We start from the raw sequence: 19,684 nt of genomic DNA on the forward strand, positions 1-19,684 counted from the left end.
CACCTTGGTGAACCATGAGTTTTATTAAGGTTACTTAATGAATACAGATGAGGGGTTATTTATGGGAACGGAAATGATTCAGAGACAGTTGCATTGTCAAAGTCCACCCCAGCATGGTGACAGCTTATAAGCTGGAGCTCACTGCACACAACCTGCAGACAGCTCAACCTGGAGAGTGCCTTTTTCAGGTACCTAGAAACCTCTTTTAGGCAGCTCGGCTGGTTTCTGCTTCTTTAGGCAGCTGTTCTGGTTTCAGAGTCTTCTTTGTAATTTTTCTCCTGTGAGGCAGACTCTTAGCTTTTATTGCTTACTCTGGCAGGGAGGGGTCTAGTGAATCTTGTAAAGTTCAGGGACTTCCTGAAGCTATTTTGAGTTGTTTATCTTCTTTTTCACAAAGCTTCCTGCAGAATAGAATATTTCAATCTTCTGAGGAAACTGTTACACAACAAGGGAACAAAGGTTAAGAATATGTAGGCTTTTTAAAAACCTACTTTAATTTAGTTAGGGTTCTTAAACCGTTCAACTTCCCTTATGTAGCCTACCAACCAAAGGTAGCAGAGGAAGATGGCTAATAGGACAAGGGGGACATGGACCTGTTTAGAAGTAGTTCTTTGGGGCAATTCCACTCTACACTGCCAGCATTCCAGTCCACTAGCAAAACACCAAACACAAGTCAACAGCAGCGGCTGAATCCTGAAGAAACCTTGAGACCACTGATCAGCACAAGTCTGCTGAAGCACAAGAAGCAGCCAGACCACCACCAGCAGTTCTTTGGTGCATTTCTCTCTACAAAGTCATAACAAGGGAAGATCAGCGAGAGCATTGTTCACTGCCTGTTGAGTTTTCTGTGTCCTCTCAAGTCAGCTCCAGGAAAACGTCACACGTCCTTTCACCAGGCAGCCTCCAGACAAACACCACCTGTCTGTTCTCAGCAAAACATCCTCTCATAAGACAGTTTCCAAAAAACATCACATGACACAATTGAGTCTCCAAGAAAACCTTAACTTACCACTTCAAGAATGAATATTTTTTTTTGTTCTTTGTTTTTTTTGTTTTTTTTTCTATCTTTTTTTGTTTGGACAGAGTTTTTCCATGTAGTACTGGCTGCCTTGGAACTTACTTAGTATACTAGGCTGGCTTCAAACTCAGTGATCCTCCTGCCTCTGCCTCCTGAGTAATGGGATTAAAGGCATGCACCACCACACCCTGCAAGAATGAATTTTAAAATATTTATTTGGGGGGCTGGGGATTTAGCTCAGTGGTAGAGCGCTTGCCTAGGAAGCGCAAGGCCCTGGGTTCGGTCCCCAGCTCCGAAAAAAAGAACCAAAAAAAAAATATTTATTTGGAAGGCCAAGGAATGACTAGTTGTGCTCAAGTCCAATTCCCACGTGAAAATGCCAGGTGCTTGCAATTTCAGCACAACAGGTATAAACCAGGGTTGTGCTCAGCGCCCACTGGTCAGGCAGCCTAATTTAACTGATGAATTTTGGACCAACAAGAGCCACTGTGTCAAAGAGGGTGGATAGTGTTCTCGACACGGTGGCACTGGAGGTTGTCCTCAGGACCCCATACACACATACATGAGCATGTATACAAGGGATTAAACATGTATACATGCATGAACATGTACACATAGGGATTAAAAATCCATTTTTTTATCCCCAATCTACCTACGTTAGTTTTTCAAACAGCTACAGAGTTATTTATGTATAGGAATTTAGGGTTTTTGGCCTTATATAATGGCTAGTATTTTTAATATTTAAGAGAACTTTTGGGGACCTTTCCTAAATAATTGTAGGAAGGAACATCACTGTAATGGTTTTCCAGTCTCAGGACTGTGGAATTATCCAAAGTTGTCTTTGTACAAAATGCTCCCTTCCTGGACTCCTTTTTCCTTCGTGTGTTGCTAGCAAAGAGTCTTTCTGCTTGCTCGACAAGGGCTCTCCATTGGGCTTCACCTCCAGCTAATTCACTGGATTCTTACCTCCATCTGGGACATCGAACCCTTGCTTTATTGGTTCACACTGTGATCTGAAGGTATGGGGGTGGGAGGATTGGCTCTAAGGACTGGTTGTGGATAGCGATGGAAATAGGAAGTCAGAGCTTCACTGCCCAGGCCAGTTCCAGCCTCCAGAATCGGAACTGAAAAGAGAGATCAAGGGCAGAGGGGCCCCTCTTCGCTCTGCATCTCCCTCCTAGCTACACTGGTATCCTTGGCAATCTGCTTTGCAGTGCGCCCCCTGGAGGCTACAACCAGTCTGATGGACTGGACAGATTAGCATAATCTTCCAACCACTGGACATCTGAGAGGAAGGGAGACAATGGGTGCCCCTGGGCCTCACTAGATCCACGGTCCTCCCCCCTCCACCACCAGCATCCTCAGGTGGCTAGCAGGCGCCGTTAGGGCGCGAACACTGCAGGACCCGCGGGCCCCTAGCTCCCTGCCTCATACATTAAAGATGCGGAGGCGCCAAGCCTGCAGTGCCACAAACATGAAGACAAATTTTTAATCCCGAGCAAGAAGATGTCTGGAGATTGGGGGCGCGGGAGAAAAATGAATTAGGTTTTTATTATGTGTTTTATTATGCTGCAATTGAACAGGATTAGGTGAGAATACAATATATTTCTGATGCTGCAGAAAGATGCGGGAGAGAGGCTGACAGCAGGCCTGAGGAGGTGAAGCTCTCAGAGGAGGAGTTGGGGGTTCCTGGATGCAGCAGTCCCGAGGGAGGGCCAAAGAGGGATTAAATGGCTGAATGTGCTATCCCTCGTGCCCCTAGGACAGTTTGACTCTGGATAGGGGGGTTACTCCTTTGAGAAGATGGTATTACAGCTTACTAAAGGAAGAATAGGCTTTGAAGTGTGTGTGTGTGTGTGTGTGTGTGTGTGTGTGTGTGTGTGTGTGTGTGAGAGAGAGAGAGAGAGAGAGAGAGAGAGAGAGAGAGAGAGATGCTTCAGAAGGGAAACTGAGTCACAGATGGGGATGTGGGCCAGCTATGAAAAGACTGGACCCTCTAGGACACTGGGGCCTGAAGGCTAGGGATTTACACTGGCTCTTTTGAGATTCAGTCTCTAGATTCAGGCCCTGTGAGTCATTTTTCTTCCCCATCTCTTCTTTTTGCTCACGCTTACGTTTTTACCTTCCGTTTGTCATAGCACAGTCCGGGCGCCTTTGTACCTTTAATGTATGAGCCAGGGAGCTAGGGAATCTGCAGGTTTTATTGAGTTTAGGAGTGCCCACTGTGTGCTGAGTCCATGCTTATTGAAGGGCTACCTTGTTCTGGGTTCCTTCCCCCCAAATCCCACCCAACGGCTATCACCACCCTATCCCTCTCAACCCTGCGCAGCGCTCCAAGAAGACCTCCTGGGATGAAAGATACCCCAGCTGAACCCCGGAGCTGGGCTTTCAGCTGGGGGTGGAACAACCCCTTCTCAGCTGGAACCGCCCTCCCCTGGATCTTCCCTCTGAGCATCCCAGCCCAGGCAGCTTCATTAAAGGGCCGTCGGCCCCATCTCACCTGCTGCAGCGCCCTCGCGCTCCGCCAGGGACCTGTTCCTGGCGGTGATGAAGAGGCCCATTAGCCGCTTCTACCTTTAGGGCGGACTGAGCCGCTCCCTCCACCTCCCAATTAGGACGTGAGAAACCGTCAACCAAGATTAATAGTTGCCCGGCCCCGGGGCAGGGAGATGAGCCCAGACTCCGGGCCGCTGCTGCTTGCTCTGTTCGGGGCCAAGCCGGTGCAGGCCGGGCGCACCACCTGGCCACACTCCCCTTTCCCCAGCCCTTTGGGCATCTTAGACACTCAGGTGAGTCCAAACCAGGGAGGCCAGTGTCAGTGTTCCCCCACTGTGACCCGGTCAGCTCCAAAGAAAGACGTTGTCGGAGCACGGGAGAGGCAAGTGGCTCTCTGCAGAGGACTTCCTCAGTTCTTCCAGACACTCAAATCTTAAATCAAGAACTGACTGTACAATTTCTAACTATTACTCTGGCAGTTTTTCATGATAGATACTGTATTTGTGCCATAACAGCTTTGGCGTCTGTCTCCTCGACCAGACTGGGGGTTTGGGGAGAAGGGAGAGTGGTTTTGCACACCATGTCCCATCAGAAACCGGGTGTTGAATGGGCTTATCGGAACATCTGCTTCCTGTGCACACCGGCCCAACGGTCACAGCACCTGCGGTCTTGTGATTCAATAGTGTGATGATAATTTAGTATTTCTTTCTTAAAGTCACCTTTGTTTAAAAAATTACCGCCCCCCCGCCCCCAGGGTTTCTCTGTGTAGACCAGGCTGGCCTTAAACTTACAGAGATCTGCCTGCCTCTGCCTTCCCAGTGCTGGGATCAAAGGCATGCGCCGCCATCCCCCGACCAAAACATATACTTTTTAATTTATGTGTATGGATGTCCCCCTATGTGGGATATTCATAGAGGCCAGAAGAGGGAGTGGGACCCCCTGGAACTGGAGTTACAAATGGTTGGGAGGTACCCCATGTAGGTGCTGAGAACTGAACTTGGGTCCCCTGGGAGAACAGCAGTACTCTCAGCCCCTTATTTTTTATTTCTGTGATTATCAGTTCTGTATCTGCTCTCCGGCAAGGTCAGAAGCTCTCGAGAGCACATTGCTGCATCTCTCAGTGCCAGCAAACTGGAGTCCTGGGCACTTTGACAGACTGTATAGTGTCCAAAGCCCAAGAGCCTCAGGATTCTTCCAGCCCCATCTTTTAAGTCACCCGAACTTGCCTAAGGCTTACAATTAACTTTATCTTCAACACTTATTTTTCTTTCTGATTTTGGAAAGCCCTGGGGAGTCTGTAGGCAGCTCCCAGGGATACTTTGACCATGACTGTCATCAAGAACTAAGTCTTTTTTTTTTCTCCCCCCTCCCACATTAGGATTTGGGTCCTGGAAATGCCTTGTATTTTGTATTAAGAGAAAATTCTTTCCATTAAGTCTCAGGCTCTGGTGGCCAGTACCTATATTATCAGATGAGGCAGGAGGATGACTTAAAGCAAGAGGTTGGAAGTTAGTCAGGGAAACAAAGGAAGATCAGGTCAATAAAAAAATAAACAGGGGTTGGGGATTTAGCTCAGTGGTAGAGCGCTTGCTAGCAAGCGCAAGGCCCTGGGTTCGGTCCCCAGCTCTGGAAATAAAATAAAATAAACAAATAGATAAATAAAGTCAGCCAGCCAGCTTCAACTCTGGTTTCTTTTCCTTGGATGTAAAACCTAGGACATCTGTCTAGAGGTATGTGACCTGTCGCTGCCCAGACTCGCAAAAGTATCAAGAAGGAAACGAGGCGGGAACTGAAGACCGTACTCAGGTGCGCGTGCGCGCCCAGTGTTCTTTTCCATCTCATCACGCCCCTGGTGTCATCTCTCTAGAACCTACTTATTCTATAAAGGAGGGTCGGGGATGGATTTGGGGCGAGATCGATACTTCTCTGGATGTTGATGACCACAGGCTTTCACCTTGCAGATAATGGGGTGAGCAGCGGTAAATTCACTCCGACAGAGCGGGCTCCCCCGGCCTTAATGAGATAATCAATACTTGTTCTCGGCTTAATTTCCATCTAATTGCTCTTTAACGACGCCGGATAATGGGCCGCCTCCTGTGAGGTGGGAGCTGGCTGGGAATCCGACCCGACTTGGACTCCCTCCTTTTCACCCCCCGGATGGGGTGCCCTAACGCAGGTGGAAAGGGGGCGCACTGCCTGGCTTGCAACTAGAGCTCTAGTCGGGCTTCCCCACCGGCCCGCCCGTGCTACAGGCCTTGAGCACAACAGGCCTTTTGATTCAGGATGCCAGAAAAGGATCAGTTTGGGCCTAGGAGTCACCCACCTGATGGGCAGCCTCTGGACAAGTCCTTTCTTCCTTTTGCTTCCCACCCTAAGGAAATCGTTGACTTCCTCAGGTCTTAGGTGTTGTTTCTGTCCTGAGGGAAAACCCCAATCATCTATTTTTCCTGTGAGTAGGCTGAGCCCCGCTGCAAAAGAATCTGGCTGGTCTAGAAGCCTTTATCACCAGGCCCAGCTAGAGATAATGTAGGCCCAGCTACCTACATTTTGTTTGAATTTTTTGTAGTTCTGAGGATCAAAATCCAAGGCCTTGAGGAAACTATATCACTGAACCACACCCTGGCCTCTCTTGGTTCCGGTCCTGAAGCACCTTAGTATCAGTGCTAAGAGACTGTGACACACAAAGTTCCCTACCACCTTCTTTCCTCTTGTCTCCTATCTTCTGGACCAGAGGTTCTCCATCTCCCTAATGCTGGGAACCTTTAATACAGTTCCTCATGTAGTGGTGACCCCCAACCATAAAGTTATATTGTTCTTACTTCATAACTGTAATTCTGCTACTGTTACGAATCATGATGTAATATCTTTGGCGACCCCTGTAAAAGGGTTGTCTGACCCCCCGAAGGGCTCGCTCCACACGGGTTGAAGATGGTTGATCTGGGTTCATGCATCCCTGCATCTCCACAGCAGGGCAGTTTGGAGTCTTTATAAACATCTACTCTGAGCTGCGGGGAGGGCTCAGAGGTTAAGAGTATGGCTGCTCTTCCAGAGGACCAGAGTTTGGTTCCCAGCCCCACACATTGGCAGGCCCGGAACTGTTTATAACTCCAGCTCCAGAGAATCCAACCTCTTCGGTTTCTGTGGGTAACTGCACTCACATGCATGGCCCCCCCACATGGATACACACTACACATAACAAATATTTGTTTAAAATGTACTGCAGTGTAAGCCAGAGTGGTGGTCCATGCCTTTAGTCCCAATACTTTTAAGGCAGATGCAGACACATATTTAAGTTTGAGGCTATCCTGGTCTACAGAGTGACCCCAGGACAGCTCGGACTACACAGACAGCAGTAAAAAACTAAAATAAAGAAACCTTAAAAATGCATGCAGGTCTGATTCCAGTTGCAGGTTGACAATATCGGGAGAGTGAGGTGGTTGGCGAGCGTCATGTCGTAGACCTGGGCAGCTCCAAGATCGTCTTAGCTTCATTGGTCTCTAGGCAGGGCTGACATTGGGCAGACGTTTCCAGGAATCAGGACCTTGGTTTTCATCTAAAAAAGTAAAGTTAATAATCTTACTTTGCAGGTTTTTTTTTACAAGTCTGAGGCAAGATAACATATGTAATTTATATGTTACATGTAACATATTAATTTATATGTAATGTATGTGTACTGTGCTTGACCCCCTGGATCTATTTGCTAAGTGATAGCTACTATTCCCATTGTGTTGTTATAGCAGAGGGAACCAAGCAGCCCAAGGAACACAACAGCAAGGCTACAGGGGCAGGCAGGAATCTTTAATGAGGGAAGCACGCCAGGAAGAGACCACTGCAGGCTAGAGACGGCCAGCTTTATCCAAAAGAGCCTGCGGTATCTGGGTGGATTTGTAGGCCAGGAAGTACATGTGGATCAGACATCATTCTTAGGTGTTATTTCTCAAGAACTACTCTTTTCTTTTCTCTTTTCTGACTGTCTATCCATCCTGCCCTAGATAGACTCTCTCCATGGCACCTGGTGCTTGCCAGTTAGACTAAGCTGGATGGCCAGAGTGCTGCCCCAGGAGATCCATCATGCCTGATCTTTCTTTTTCTTGAGTGCTGGGGATTTAATTCAGCTCTTCTCGTTTTTTTGCAAAAAGCAATTTTACCAACAGAGCTTTCTTCCTGTATCCCTGGGACTCTCCTTTGCTGTTGCTGGATGGGACCAAGTCTCTTGTTTTTTGTTTGTTGTTGATCCTTAAAATAGGCAGGGACTGGAGAGATGGTTCAGCAGTTAAGATCACTTGCTGTTCTTCCAGAGGACCTGGGTTCAATTCCCAGCATGCAGATGATGGTTCACAGTTGTCTGTAACTCCAACATCAGAGGATCTAACATCCTCATACACACACATGCTCAGGGAAGACACCAGTGCAAATGAAATAAAAGTAAATAAGTCATATATTTTAAGAAAACACTGTGACCAATTCAGTGTCTGAAGGCTGAATTCACCCCGACTTTTTCCAAAGAAACAGTCCAGAGAAGTGACAGTGACTAGCAAAGCTGATTCCGGTAGTCTAGACCTTTTTTCCTACACCTATTTTTAATCTCATTCATGCACATGCACCTGAATGCAGTTGTCCATGGAGGCCAGAGGAGGGCATTCGATTCCCCAGAAGTGGAGTCGCAGGTAGTCATGAGTGGTCTGACAAGAGGGCTGGGAACCAGCTCTGGTCCTCTGTGAGGACCCCAAGTGTGGAACCACTGAGTAACCTCTGTAGCCCCAAGGAAGCTCACATTCTAAGTCAAAGTAACTTCTCCTAAGAGGTCCTTCCTAGACTCTGGGGCCTCTTCACCCAGTGCAGAGGTGAGGCTCCATTGTCTGGTGGCTGGGCTTGCAGGAGCTTAGCTCCCTAAGCACTAGATATGGGTCACAGCAGCCTTGTCTCTTGTCTGTCCACCTTGCTTTTAAAATCTGTAGAGAATCAAGCCCCATGTCCCAGGAGGCTTCAGTCCCCTTTTCAAAGCTCTTTGTGAGGACAACTTTGATGTGAGGTCACATGTTCGTCACTTGGACTATAAAGAGCAGGAAACACAGCAAGCAGTTTTACCTGAGCATAGTTTGGATTGCCTCCTTCTGTTACCTCTTTTCCTATGTCTTGCCTTTGGGAAAAGTGACAGAAAAGGTACAAAGTAACACTGGGTTGTGTGAGGCTCAGAATAATCCTATGGATGGTCTACAAACTTGTGAAAGGGCTCGGTGTTTTAAGTTATAGTAAGGGGCTCTGTGGCTCAGGATTCTCCATGGGTTTGGCTGCCTACAACTCTTAGATGACATGATCAGTTCTTAGCCCTTGAGAAGGCACCGCCGTTTCCTGTTAGGAGTTCTGAGTACAGTTTGCAGTGTGTTTTTTTTTTTTTTTTTTTGTTTCAGGAAGCTGGGCAGTGCCTGGGAAGCTTGCATGCTAACTTATGCTCCAGTTCTCCTCAGAAACCAAATATATCATATATATATGTATATATATGTATATATATGCATCAGATCCAATTACAGATGCTTGTGAGCAACCGTGTGGTTGCTATGAATTGAACTCATGACCTTTGGAAGAGCAGTCAGTGCTCTTAACCGCTGAGCCATCTCTCCAGCTTTTATATATATATATATATATATATATATATATATATATACACACACATATGTATATATATATATATATATATTGAATGAGGGAATTATGAACCCAACATGGCAACTGTCATCTGTCTGGTGTGAGTTTGTCACCCCATCATGGTCCTTTCCCACCATTTTCAGCCCCTCCAGGGTTTAGCAGACCCTGTGGGCCAGTCTTAGAGCCTTTGCTGAGGTGGCTTGCCCTGACAGCATTTCTCTGTATCCTCCATAGATCCTGGTCACGGAGCCAGTCCTTTGTGGTGCTCTTGATGTCCAGATGCCACACTGTAAAAGCAGCACACATGTAGAACCTGTGCTCATCGTGGGGAGCAAGCTCTTTACACTTGGCCAGCATGACAGTGTGTATCCATTTGGTGACTTTTGGGCTTCTGGGACTCTTTGAGGAAGGCTACTTGATGGGTCTTCTCCCATAACTCCAGGGTTGAGTAGCTTGTGTGCTGACAGCCAGAGTAGGATGTAAGCCTGGGTATTGTTACAAACATATGTGGAGCGTAAGATTTCTCACTGGCCCCTGTGGTCTTGGTAGGGGTTTCAGGGGCAGAGAATCTAATTTTCAGTGCCAGGGATAAATCAAGGGTACATTAAGGAATGAGTTGTCACTGTCTATGAGTTTGAGGCAAGCCTGTTCTACAGGTCATCCAGGACTACAAGGGTGCTAGAATAGCAGATGCAGGAGGGTGGGCTGGTGAGATGGTCCAGCGGGTAAAACACTTGCTGGACAGGGCTGACATTTGGAGTTCAATCCTCACATCTGATGGCAGGAGAAAGGAAGCCAACTCCCCAGAGCTGATCTTTGGCTTCCACTACTCAACTAAGACGTGCGAATCTGCACTTACAGAAGACATTGCACACAACCATAGTAATCGTAACACCTAGGAAATGCAGAATATTTTAAATATCCCTTCTACCGTTATTCTTATGATTGGTCATCAGGTGGTCAAAAGCAGAAGAGACATTAAAGGCCGGGTGTGGGTGACAGAAAGAAACTGCCCTGGGAAGGAGGAAGAAGGACAGAGTAAGGAAACTATATTGGCCTGGTGTCTGTCTAAGATGTCTTGGAATCCATTCAGCTTGCCTCAGTGCCTAGGAATTCCAGTTCCTGGCTAGTCTAGTTCCACTTTGTAATATTATTTGTAGACAAATTACACTATTTATCTTCCTATCTGGCTGACCCTGATTTCTATATTTATTTCAACATTTTAATTTACCTAAAAAAATAGTCTCTATTCATTTTTTTGGGGTGGTATGGGAGATTGGCCTCTACTCATTTATTATGAAAATAATTTTACAAAGTAAAAGAGTGAGCATTACACTCAACCTCATTCCAAATTCTCTCAGAGCGTTTACTGATATTTATGATATATATCTCTATACAGTTGTGGTATCTATATACTTATCTTAATCTTATTTTCTACTTTAATGAGAACATCTATTTATCATAGTAGACCATTATAAAGCATTTCATCTTAATTATCGATTGTGAGCCTTTCTGACTTAATTGATTCTAATATTCATGGGAAACAGAGTTCATCTGTTTCCACTGTCCATGTGCTTCATTTCTCCTTAAAAGGACACCCCACTATTCTCAATAACTGTGCCAGACCAAAGTCTACGGCATCGGGGCTGTAAAGTGAGTCCTCCCAAGTCATCCTCAGGGTTTTTCCTGATGCTTGGCTTTTGGAGCCAGAGCACTGTGCTGGCTTTAAACTCCCGAGGTAGTCAGAAATGACCTTTGAACTCCTGATTCTCCTGCCTACACCTCCTGAGGTCTGGGATTACAGACATGTCTCACCATTCCTGGCTTCCACCATATTTAATTAAGGGGTGTGTGTGTGTGTGTGTGTGTGTGGAGAGATGGCTCAGTGGTTAAGAACATCAGTTGCTCTTCCAGAGGATCTGAGTTCAATTCCCAGCACCCACAACACGGCAGCCAACAACTGTCTGTAATTCCAGTTCCAGGGGATCTGATATGCTCACACAGGGTGATGCCCACAGGTTGCTCTCTGACTTCCATTCATGTGCACATAGTGTGTACAATGCACCCAGACATGCCCAAAACTAACTAATTAATGTAGAAAAATATTTGGGAGCGGCAGCAGGTAAGGGTGCTTGCTTTGCAAGTCTGATGATGACTTCAAGACGGAAGATGATCTCAGTCCTCAAAATCATCCTGGGCTCAAAACACGAATGTGCCTGCACTCGTACACACACGCCATATACACAACACAATAATAGATGTTTTTGGAAAAGATTAACTATCAGGAGTTCATCTGAATCTCACCTCACTCACTGATATATAAAGGTAGAAACCATATCATCTGGACTAGAAATAATTTCCTTTGGCTCAATAGTAGGAAGCTCGCCAAACCAACGTCTTAAAGTGTAACTCGCTCTTTTTCTGTTTCTGAGGCACGCGGTTGTTACATAACATGTTTTAGAGCTTCAACGGATGAAGTGCCAGATTATGAGCATATGGAAACACGAGTAGCTAGGCTTTCAAATTGTCTCATGCGAACAAACTCCCTTCTAAAATATTATTATAGGGCTGGAGATACAGCTCGGTGACACAGTGCTGGCTTAACTGTAAAAACCCCCGGTTTAATCAGCAGCAACGCAAGACTACTGTAAGAACTTTTTCAAAGTTACAGTGGATCGCTAGTATAGACAGTATGCAGTCATTAATCTCAGCTGCTGCAAACCCACCAGAGGGCGCTCGTTCTCCGTCGATTTAATCCCTAGCCTCTCATTAGTGACAGAAAAGTCAAGTAAAAGTCGTCTGTCAGAGTCGGGGAGTCTTTCAGTTTTAATGCACAAATGCTTCCCAAGAACTTACTTAGCAGCCGGTCGCGGGGGTACAGAGACATAAAATACAGTGGTGAGTTAGTCGTGATTCCTACGAGAGGCGCGAAGTATAGCAAAGACTAAAAGTAAACGCTAGCAACGATTAAGACGGAAGGAGTGCCTAGGACCCTGACGCTGGGGATTTTGATGATGGCTCCTAGGGCTGGAAGCTCACAGTTCCTCATTTAGATCTGGACAGCTCCCACTCTACCTCTGGTGACGATCACCGCCCACCCAGGCGCGCTGTCAGTCATAGCTAGAGACCTCCCCTAAAGTGCCTCCATTCTTCCAATAGGCAAGCCCTCCTCACGCCTTTTCCAGAACATTCTGCAATCCTCGGTTCACTTCCGCCCCCCTGGCAACACTTCAAATTTGTCCTCCAACCAAGGGATTGCCTAGCACCATCATCAGTATCTGCCTGCCCTCGTTCTTTCCTGGCTTAAAAGCCGCGGGATTTTCCTTTTGGACGTCTAGATCGCCGTTCTGATTCTCGCGACAGTCCCGAAACCTCGCGTGAAATTCGCTTCCTGTCTCCTCGGAGTTTGGGATTGTCTGTGTACAGCTCTCGTCCAAGTCGTCAGAACCCCTCTAGCAGGAGCAGCGTCTCTGCTGACTGAATGCTCCTTTGAGGATGGCTCGGTCAAAGTCAGAACTGCATGACGACCGTAGTATAGCCCGTCGCAGTGGAGAGCGGAACCGCCGCGGGCGCACGCGCAGTCAGAACTTATGGCGCCTCCTGGGCGGGGCCTATATAAACCCCTCCTCTCCCTTGCCTCAAAGCTGGATTTCCTCCTGCTCCTCCTCATCCTAGGATCTTGGATTGCGGTTTTCTGGTAGCTGTTTGGGGGCCGGCAGGGGCGGGGCCTCCGGGGATGCTTTGCTTCCTGCCCCAAGTCCAAAGTGCCACGGTGGCGTTGGTGGAGGTCTCCAGACTGAACAGTTTTGGCCCAGACATGCTCGAATTTGCAACCTGTAATCCGGACCCCAGAGACACCCTACGGGGAGTCACCCGCCTGCCTCGCTGCGGCCGCTAGTCAGTTCCGACCTCTAATCACCAGGCTCCTCTGCCGGTTCAAGCACCTGCCCTATAGTGGGAGGGAGGTAGCCAGATGTGGATAGCAGCTGGAAACGGTTATGTCTAGTCTGCGCCCCAGTGCCGGGAGGAAGCTGGCCCTGAGCCTGCCCTCCAGAAATGTCCATACTGTTGAAGTAAATTTTACATCGAGTAAAATGTCTTAACTCTAGATCTCCTTCCTTCTTTCTATACTGCAGCTGTTTGCCTCTCTCCGGAACTAAATCAGATGAGACAGGCCTGGGGTTCAGCCAACAGTTTGAGCTCCTCGGCCATTCCCACCCCTACTCTCTTCTCACATCCTTGCTTTCCCAGCTGGCGTCTGGTTACGACGGCTGCTCTGTACACTCATTGTGACTCTGGGCTAGGGTTGAAGTGAAAGGCCCAAGAGGGTCCTTGTGAGACTGGATAAAATTATCGGCCTCAGGGCCTGGGAAGAAGGCGGGTGTTCAACATCTAGGGGCGGGGAGAAGGGGCGGAGGAGCTTCTCTTTGAATCTTAAGTCTGTGGGCAGCCAGCGATCCCCTGGCAGAAGCAGAGGCGGCCTGCGGGTCTGGCTGGCCGTGCATGCGACTCTTTTTGTTCCCCTACCGGTCCTTTAGGATTGGAAATAACAGCTGTTAAGGGCCTAGTCCAAGGCACTAGGTGAGTCGCTGGGATGCTCCCAGCACCATCACCCCAGCTCGAAGTTTTTACTTCAGGTGTAGTTTTATCCATCTCTGGGGCAAAGGTGCATCAAAGTTGGGTGGTTTCTGGAGGTGGTGCTGATGTGTGTGTGTGTGTGTGTGTGTGTGTGTGTGTGTCCGCGCACGCGCGTGCATGTATGTATGTATGCATGTGTGTATACGCGTATGTGTGTGTATGGGTGCATGCATACGTGCATGGGTGTTAGTGATCCTACCCCAAGAGACTCTCTGCCTCTTTACTCCCTAGTCCCCAAGACCAGCCTAATCAATTACCAACTGGCATAAACCCCAGGGAGTCCCCAGGCCTCTTTGTAGGTTGGCTCTAGGGTAGCAGAGGAAAGGTCAGTGTTAGAATCAAGTTTTTATACAGGGAGTGGTGAGGCTGGATCTCTGACCTCCTGACCTGGCTTCCCTCTCCTGGCAGGGTGCCACCTACGCGCTGATGCCCCGAGTGTTCACAGGGCTTCCAGCTAACCATGCTGCACCTTCCTTGGCGCTGCCTTTGGTACTATTGTTGCTGATGGTGCGAACCCAGCTACCGGTTAGCGCGAGGCCATCCACAGGCCCTGATTACCTGAGGAGAGGCTGGCTGCGGCTGCTAGCCGAGGGCGAGGGTTGTGCTCCCTGCCGGCCAGAAGAGTGCGCTGCGCCGCGGGGCTGCCTAGCAGGCCGGGTGCGGGATGCGTGCGGCTGCTGCTGGGAGTGCGCCAACCTGGAGGGCCAGCTCTGCGATCTGGACCCCAGCGCTAACTTCTACGGGCGCTGCGGCGAGCAGCTCGAATGCAGGCTGGACGCGGGCGGTGACCTGAGCCGAGGAGAGGTGCCGGAGCCGCTGTGTGTCTGCCGCTCGCAGCGCCCGCTCTGTGGTTCCGACGGCCGTACCTACGCGCAGGTCTGCCGACTGCAGGAGGTCGCCCGCGCTCGGCCGGACGCTAACCTCACTGTGGTGCATCCGGGGCCCTGCGAATCGGGTACGCAAGCCCAGGGTTCTTAGTGCCGGGACCCTGGCTTCCCAAAGACACTGCTCCCGGATCTCCAACAGCGTTGGTTTATGGTCAACAGAATGAATAGATGAGGGAGACCAAGAGCCTCAAAGGTTGCCACTAAAGCACAGGTTGAGATTTGTTGGCAGGTTTGAGCTGCCTGAGCGCTCTACCCAGACTTTCAGGGACCAGCTTTCCCAAGGATAGGCACAAAGCCAATAGCTGGGACACCCCCCCCCCGCCCCCAAGACTTCGCCCAGACTGCTGTAGCCCAGGCAGAGAGAGTCCTGTGAGACGCATCCTGTTAACCCTGGCTCCCGCCTATCCTTTTTCTCTCGAATGTAGGACTTAGTGAATGGGAGATGGCTTTTTGCCTCTTTTGCTCCTCATCCTTTGGGTTGGGATTGGGGATGTTCGAGCTTGAGGTTTTCTTTGGCCACCCTCACTTCCTCAGTTTCTGCCTATTCTATCCGGGCTAGAGTTGCAACGAAAACAAACGCAGAAGGGGGCTGGGGCAACAGTTTTCTGCCCTGAAACAAGGTGGTTTCAGGTTCCTCTGCCTCCGTACTAGTCCCACCTCCTCCTCTGAAAGAGCCCAGGTCGTGTCGCATTCTCATGGCATTGGGAATGTGGCTGCTCTTGAAGCCTTTGGGAACTGGGCCTAGTTAGAAAAGGGGGAAGGAGGGAGGGAGGTGTTGGTTACATGGCCCGCAGGAAAGGGGCCCTAGGGTAGAATGAGGACAGCAGAGCAGTCCAGGACAGACACGGTTGTTCAGCTAAGCTAAGGGCCTGTAAGCATGTTTGTGTAATTTATACTGCTGTGTGCCTGTGCATCTCCCAGCTTGCTTTTGTGCCCTTGTTGTGTGTGTGTGCGCGCCCGCGCGTGCACCTTCACTTGTGTGTATCCAGGCTCGAGGCACATTTTGTTTGCAGAAGCATGTTGACCTTGGCATGCTTTGTGTCCTGCCCCAGACGCGTCCAGATTAATTTGTAAATTGTGTTCCTGCTGAGCTTCCTGGTGTCAAGCCTCATATTTCCATCCCCCTGCCTCAGAGCCCCAGATCCTGTCGCAGCCTCACAATATTTGGAACGTGACTGGACAGGATGTGATCTTTGGCTGTGAGGTGTTTGCCTACCCCATGGCCTCGATTGAGTGGAGGAAAGACGGCTTGGACATCCAGCTGCCGGGGGATGACCCCCATATCTCTGTGCAGGTAGGGACAGGAGCAGGGGCATACCCCTGAAAGACCCAGGACTTCCCCATATGAGCTTGCTGACAGTAAGTACATCTGTCTCCAGTTTAGGGGTGGACCTCAGAAGTTTGAGGTAACTGGCTGGCTACAGATTCAGGCTTTGCGCCCTAGTGATGAGGGCACCTATCGCTGCCTTGCCAGGAATGCTTTGGGCCAGGCTGAGGCCTCTGCTACCCTCACAGTACTCACACCGGGTAAGGAAGCCCTGAGCTCTGGGCACCAGGAAGATGGGGTGCATTAGGACCCTTGAATGCCTGTAAGGAACAGTCTGCATGTGACACACACACACACACACACACACACACACACACACACATGCCTTCCCATACACCAAGTCTCTTCCCTGACCCTTTCCCTTTATCACATATGTTTGCAGACCAGCTGAATGCCACAGGATTCTCCCAGCTGCAATCCCAGGGTTTGATTCCTGAGGAGGAAGCAGAAGATGAAGAGTTGGAAGATTACTACTAGGTTCAGATCTCTGGCTTGTGGGTATGGGCAGGGTGGATATAGCACCCCAACCCTGCTGTGGAGAAGGCCTGGAGAAGACTGGAAGGGACGAGCAGGGTCCTTTCATGGATTATTTAATGCTTGTTGTAGCCTCAGTGCCCCTTTCCTCAAAACTCATCTTCCAGAAGCTTCTGTGGTAGAGATGAGCGCAGTGGAACTGATTTGGTCCAGTATAGGGAGAGAGGTGGGGGTAGCTCCATGTCTTACACCTTCTAGGGGACAACTAGACACAGTGAGCACCAATAAAGAATTAGAAACGAACCGAGCCGTACTGCTTCAGACAATTCTTACCAATGTGCACATAGAGACCAGACAATCCTGAGTGTCTCTAACAGACTCTGGCTTCTAGTGATTGCAGGCCCTAAACGAAGGCCTGCTGTGTGAGAGAAGGCTTGACTCGGGCCTATACTGCCCTCTCCTGTCCTCTAGTGAGGGAGCCTAGAGCAAATCTGACTGGAGAAAGGAAGGAAGTTATTCCAACCCCCACCCTGGCAGAGTGGGGAACCAGGCCTGTGTGGTTGGGACCCCAAAATAAATGCTCAAACTGAGTGGTGGGTGCGCCTGTGTTAGCCACACCCTTCCTCTTCTCCCTCTCTTTTTCCATTTTCCAGCTGAACGTAAAGTAACCCTGTTTTAACTGTCCCAGTTGTGAGCCGTCTCTTCTGACTTGATTCTTCACCAACACACTCTTTGGCCTAGATCTCTCCCTACACTCACACTCTCTGTATCTCGCCCGGGGACACTGAGGAGTTTATGAAATTGTTAAAGGGTAGGGTTAAGTTAGTCACCAAGATGCTGTGTGTGGAAAGCGACAACCTCCTACGCGCCGGGACTGCGCCCTGAGCTGGCGCCACCGCGGGGAGGGACGGCTCTTGGCTCAGCGTCTGTGTTTGCCGCGGGAGACCCAACACAGGCTGCTGGGCCCCTTGGAAGGGGCGTGGCCGCGAACCCCAAGCTCCAGGCCTGGCCACCCCTTCTGCCTGTATGAATTACATCTCCAACTGCCTCTGCCTGGCGGTGGCCACTTCTCCAATAGGATTCTGACAGTGATCCCCGGTAGCCGCGCTGTAGCCGAGTATTGGCAGCTAATTGCAAGGCGCGAGCAGAAAGCAGGGCAGTGGGAGAGCCTGGGCCAAGTAGGGGTGGGGAGCGTCCTGCTGCACGATTTCAAGATCCTCTCCACCCTGTGAGAGGGGACCTGGCTCTGGGTCCCTGTGTCCATCATAGCATGTTCTCTGCTCTGCGGGGCTCCAAGATGTCCTGTGCCCTGCCTGTCCCTTTGCACCTACCTGCAGAGCACAGGCTGGCTCTCGCCCAAACCCGAATCTGTCGCGTCTGGAGACTCTGTAGGGAGTAACCTCCTCGACCCCTCAGTTTCCCCCTCTGCAGCCATGACGGTTTGGGCCCCCGCAGCCTGGAGTGGAAGGACGCTCTGCCGCCCACTGCCTGCACCCTCCCCGCACCCCGCCTCTGCTGCAGCGGACGGGGTTTAATAATGTCGCCGGAAAGTGACACGCGATTTATTATTAAAGTAATGCGGGCGCGGGGACGGGAAAGGTTTAATAAACGCGCTGAGATGCCTAGGATTATTCACCGCAAATAAATGAGAGCGCGGGCGGTGTTTTAATAAATAATTTCCCGCCGCTCCCGAGGGAGGAGAGGGGGAGGAGGAAGGCGGGGAAACTGTGCGGCGGGCACTCTCGGCTCCTCACCCCCACGGGTTTTAAAGCCTTTTTCACTAAACGGCTCATAGCCGAGGTGTGTGGTTTCTGGAGAGCCGAACCAGAGAGGCCCAGGCCTGGCGGTGGGACATTTCTCTGTGCACCGCCACTCCACCCCCAGCGCCCACCTCTGGGACTTTAATTCGTTTGCATAAGATGTAGCAAATGGGTTCCTTTTTGCTCCCACTCGGAGGCTGCGAGTCAGGAAGAGAGGACCAACTGGATTTATACGAATCAACCCCCTCCCAAACTTGTAGTCCCTGTCTCTGACCTTCGACCTTCTGGAAGGGCTGCTCTCTTGCTTTTGGCTGACCTGACTCTGTTTCTCCTCCATTCAGAGCAGAATGTGTGGAGAAAAACCAAAGGGGACTGTGTGCACAGGTGTGTATGACGCGGTATGCTATAAAGGCACCCATCACTCCATCACTCTCTTTGGAGTGATAGTAACACGAACTCTGCTGCTTCTGACCACTTCTGCTTAAGGTTTTAGGATGTTCTCATCCACGCTGGTCGGAATCGAGGGTGTGGGGCTAAGCCAAGCCACATCCGCCCCATAGGGGTCATCAGAGGACTGAACAGAACCGAAGACCCCATGGGGAGTCCACCCATCCAATAGAAGCCTGGAGGATTAAGAGGAGAGGGAGAACTTGATTTTGAAGAGGCCAAAATTGCAGACTTTGGGGACCAAGGATGCACTCGCCATACCAGGGATGCTGATGGGGGCTGAGTCTGTGCAACCACTAAGAATGGTGCCTTTAGTGGGGGGGAAAGGCGACCCCTCTGGCAATTCTTAGGAGTACAGGCTCTGGGGAAAGGCTGCCATCTGGCGGATACTTCTGGTAGTAGCAGCCGGGCCTGGGCTAGGGGGCCAAGATTCCCTCAAGGGAAACTGGAGAGATGGCTCAGCGGTAAGAACACTCTTTATTCTTCCAGAGGACCAGGGTTAAATTCCCAGCACTGATATGTCTTTTACAACTGTCTGTAACCCCAGAGGATCTGACACTCTCACATAGACACATGCAGGCAAAACACCAGAATTTATAAATAAATTCTATATAAGAGACTTTTAAAAAGAGATTATTTTATTAGGGGTGTGGTGCAGCATGCCTTTAATCCCAGCACAGGTCCTGGCCCAGGCCTGGTTCCCACAGAGGTCAGAAATGGGGCATCAGATTCCCTGAGTTGCAGTTACAGATGATTGTGAGCCACTGTTGATTGTGGGTACTGACTGAATCAAACCCAGTTTCCTCTGGAAGAGCAGTCAGTGCTTCTAACTGCTGAGCCATCTCCCCAGCACACACCCCTCATTCTTTCTTAAAGCAAATACCCTTTTAAGAAAGGGTCACGGGAAGGAAACGGGTTGGCCGGACCTTAAGGGGTCTCTTAGAGACCGACAGGGGTCTCGTCTGAATGGTATTGAACTCTGGGAGTCAGT

General features: G+C 49.7%; 1 protein-coding gene and 1 long non-coding RNA gene across 3 annotated transcripts; one reads left to right on the forward strand and one right to left on the reverse strand.

Moving 5' to 3' along the window:
- Nucleotides 1–12,725, reverse strand: LOC147997128 (uncharacterized). Its single transcript, XR_015653419.1, has 3 exons — nucleotides 12,017–12,725; nucleotides 6,890–7,067; nucleotides 1–786 (listed from the first exon to the last, which is right to left on the reverse strand). It is a non-coding gene; the product is annotated as an uncharacterized LOC147997128 (long non-coding RNA).
- A 75-nt stretch (nucleotides 12,726–12,800) lies between these two features.
- On the forward strand, nucleotides 12,801–17,076 carry Kazald1 (Kazal-type serine peptidase inhibitor domain 1). 2 transcript variants are annotated; one of them, NM_001033064.1, is given in 5 exon segments: nucleotides 13,639–13,741; nucleotides 14,207–14,753; nucleotides 15,819–15,979; nucleotides 16,065–16,212; nucleotides 16,395–17,076. In NM_001033064.1, coding segments are annotated over 4 exon segments (933 nt in total). In that variant the 5' UTR covers nucleotides 13,639–13,741; nucleotides 14,207–14,224; the 3' UTR covers nucleotides 16,490–17,076.
- Nucleotides 17,077–19,684: the final 2,608 nt, after the last annotated feature.

The sequence above is a fragment of the Rattus norvegicus genome, chromosome 1, assembly GCF_021556685.1.
Source record: "Rattus norvegicus strain SHRSP/BbbUtx chromosome 1, alternate assembly SHRSP_T2T, whole genome shotgun sequence".
NCBI classification, from domain to species: Eukaryota; Metazoa; Chordata; class Mammalia; order Rodentia; family Muridae; genus Rattus; species Rattus norvegicus.

Coding starts and splice junctions, on each gene's coding strand:
- Kazald1 (XM_087550531.1), top strand. CDS start 14,225: ATGCCCCGAGTGTTCACAGGGCTTCCAGCTAACCATGCTGCACCTTCC. Junction 14,754..15,818: donor TCCGGGGCCCTGCGAATCGG/GTACGCAAGCCC, acceptor CCCCTGCCTCAG/AGCCCCAGATCCTGTCGCAG.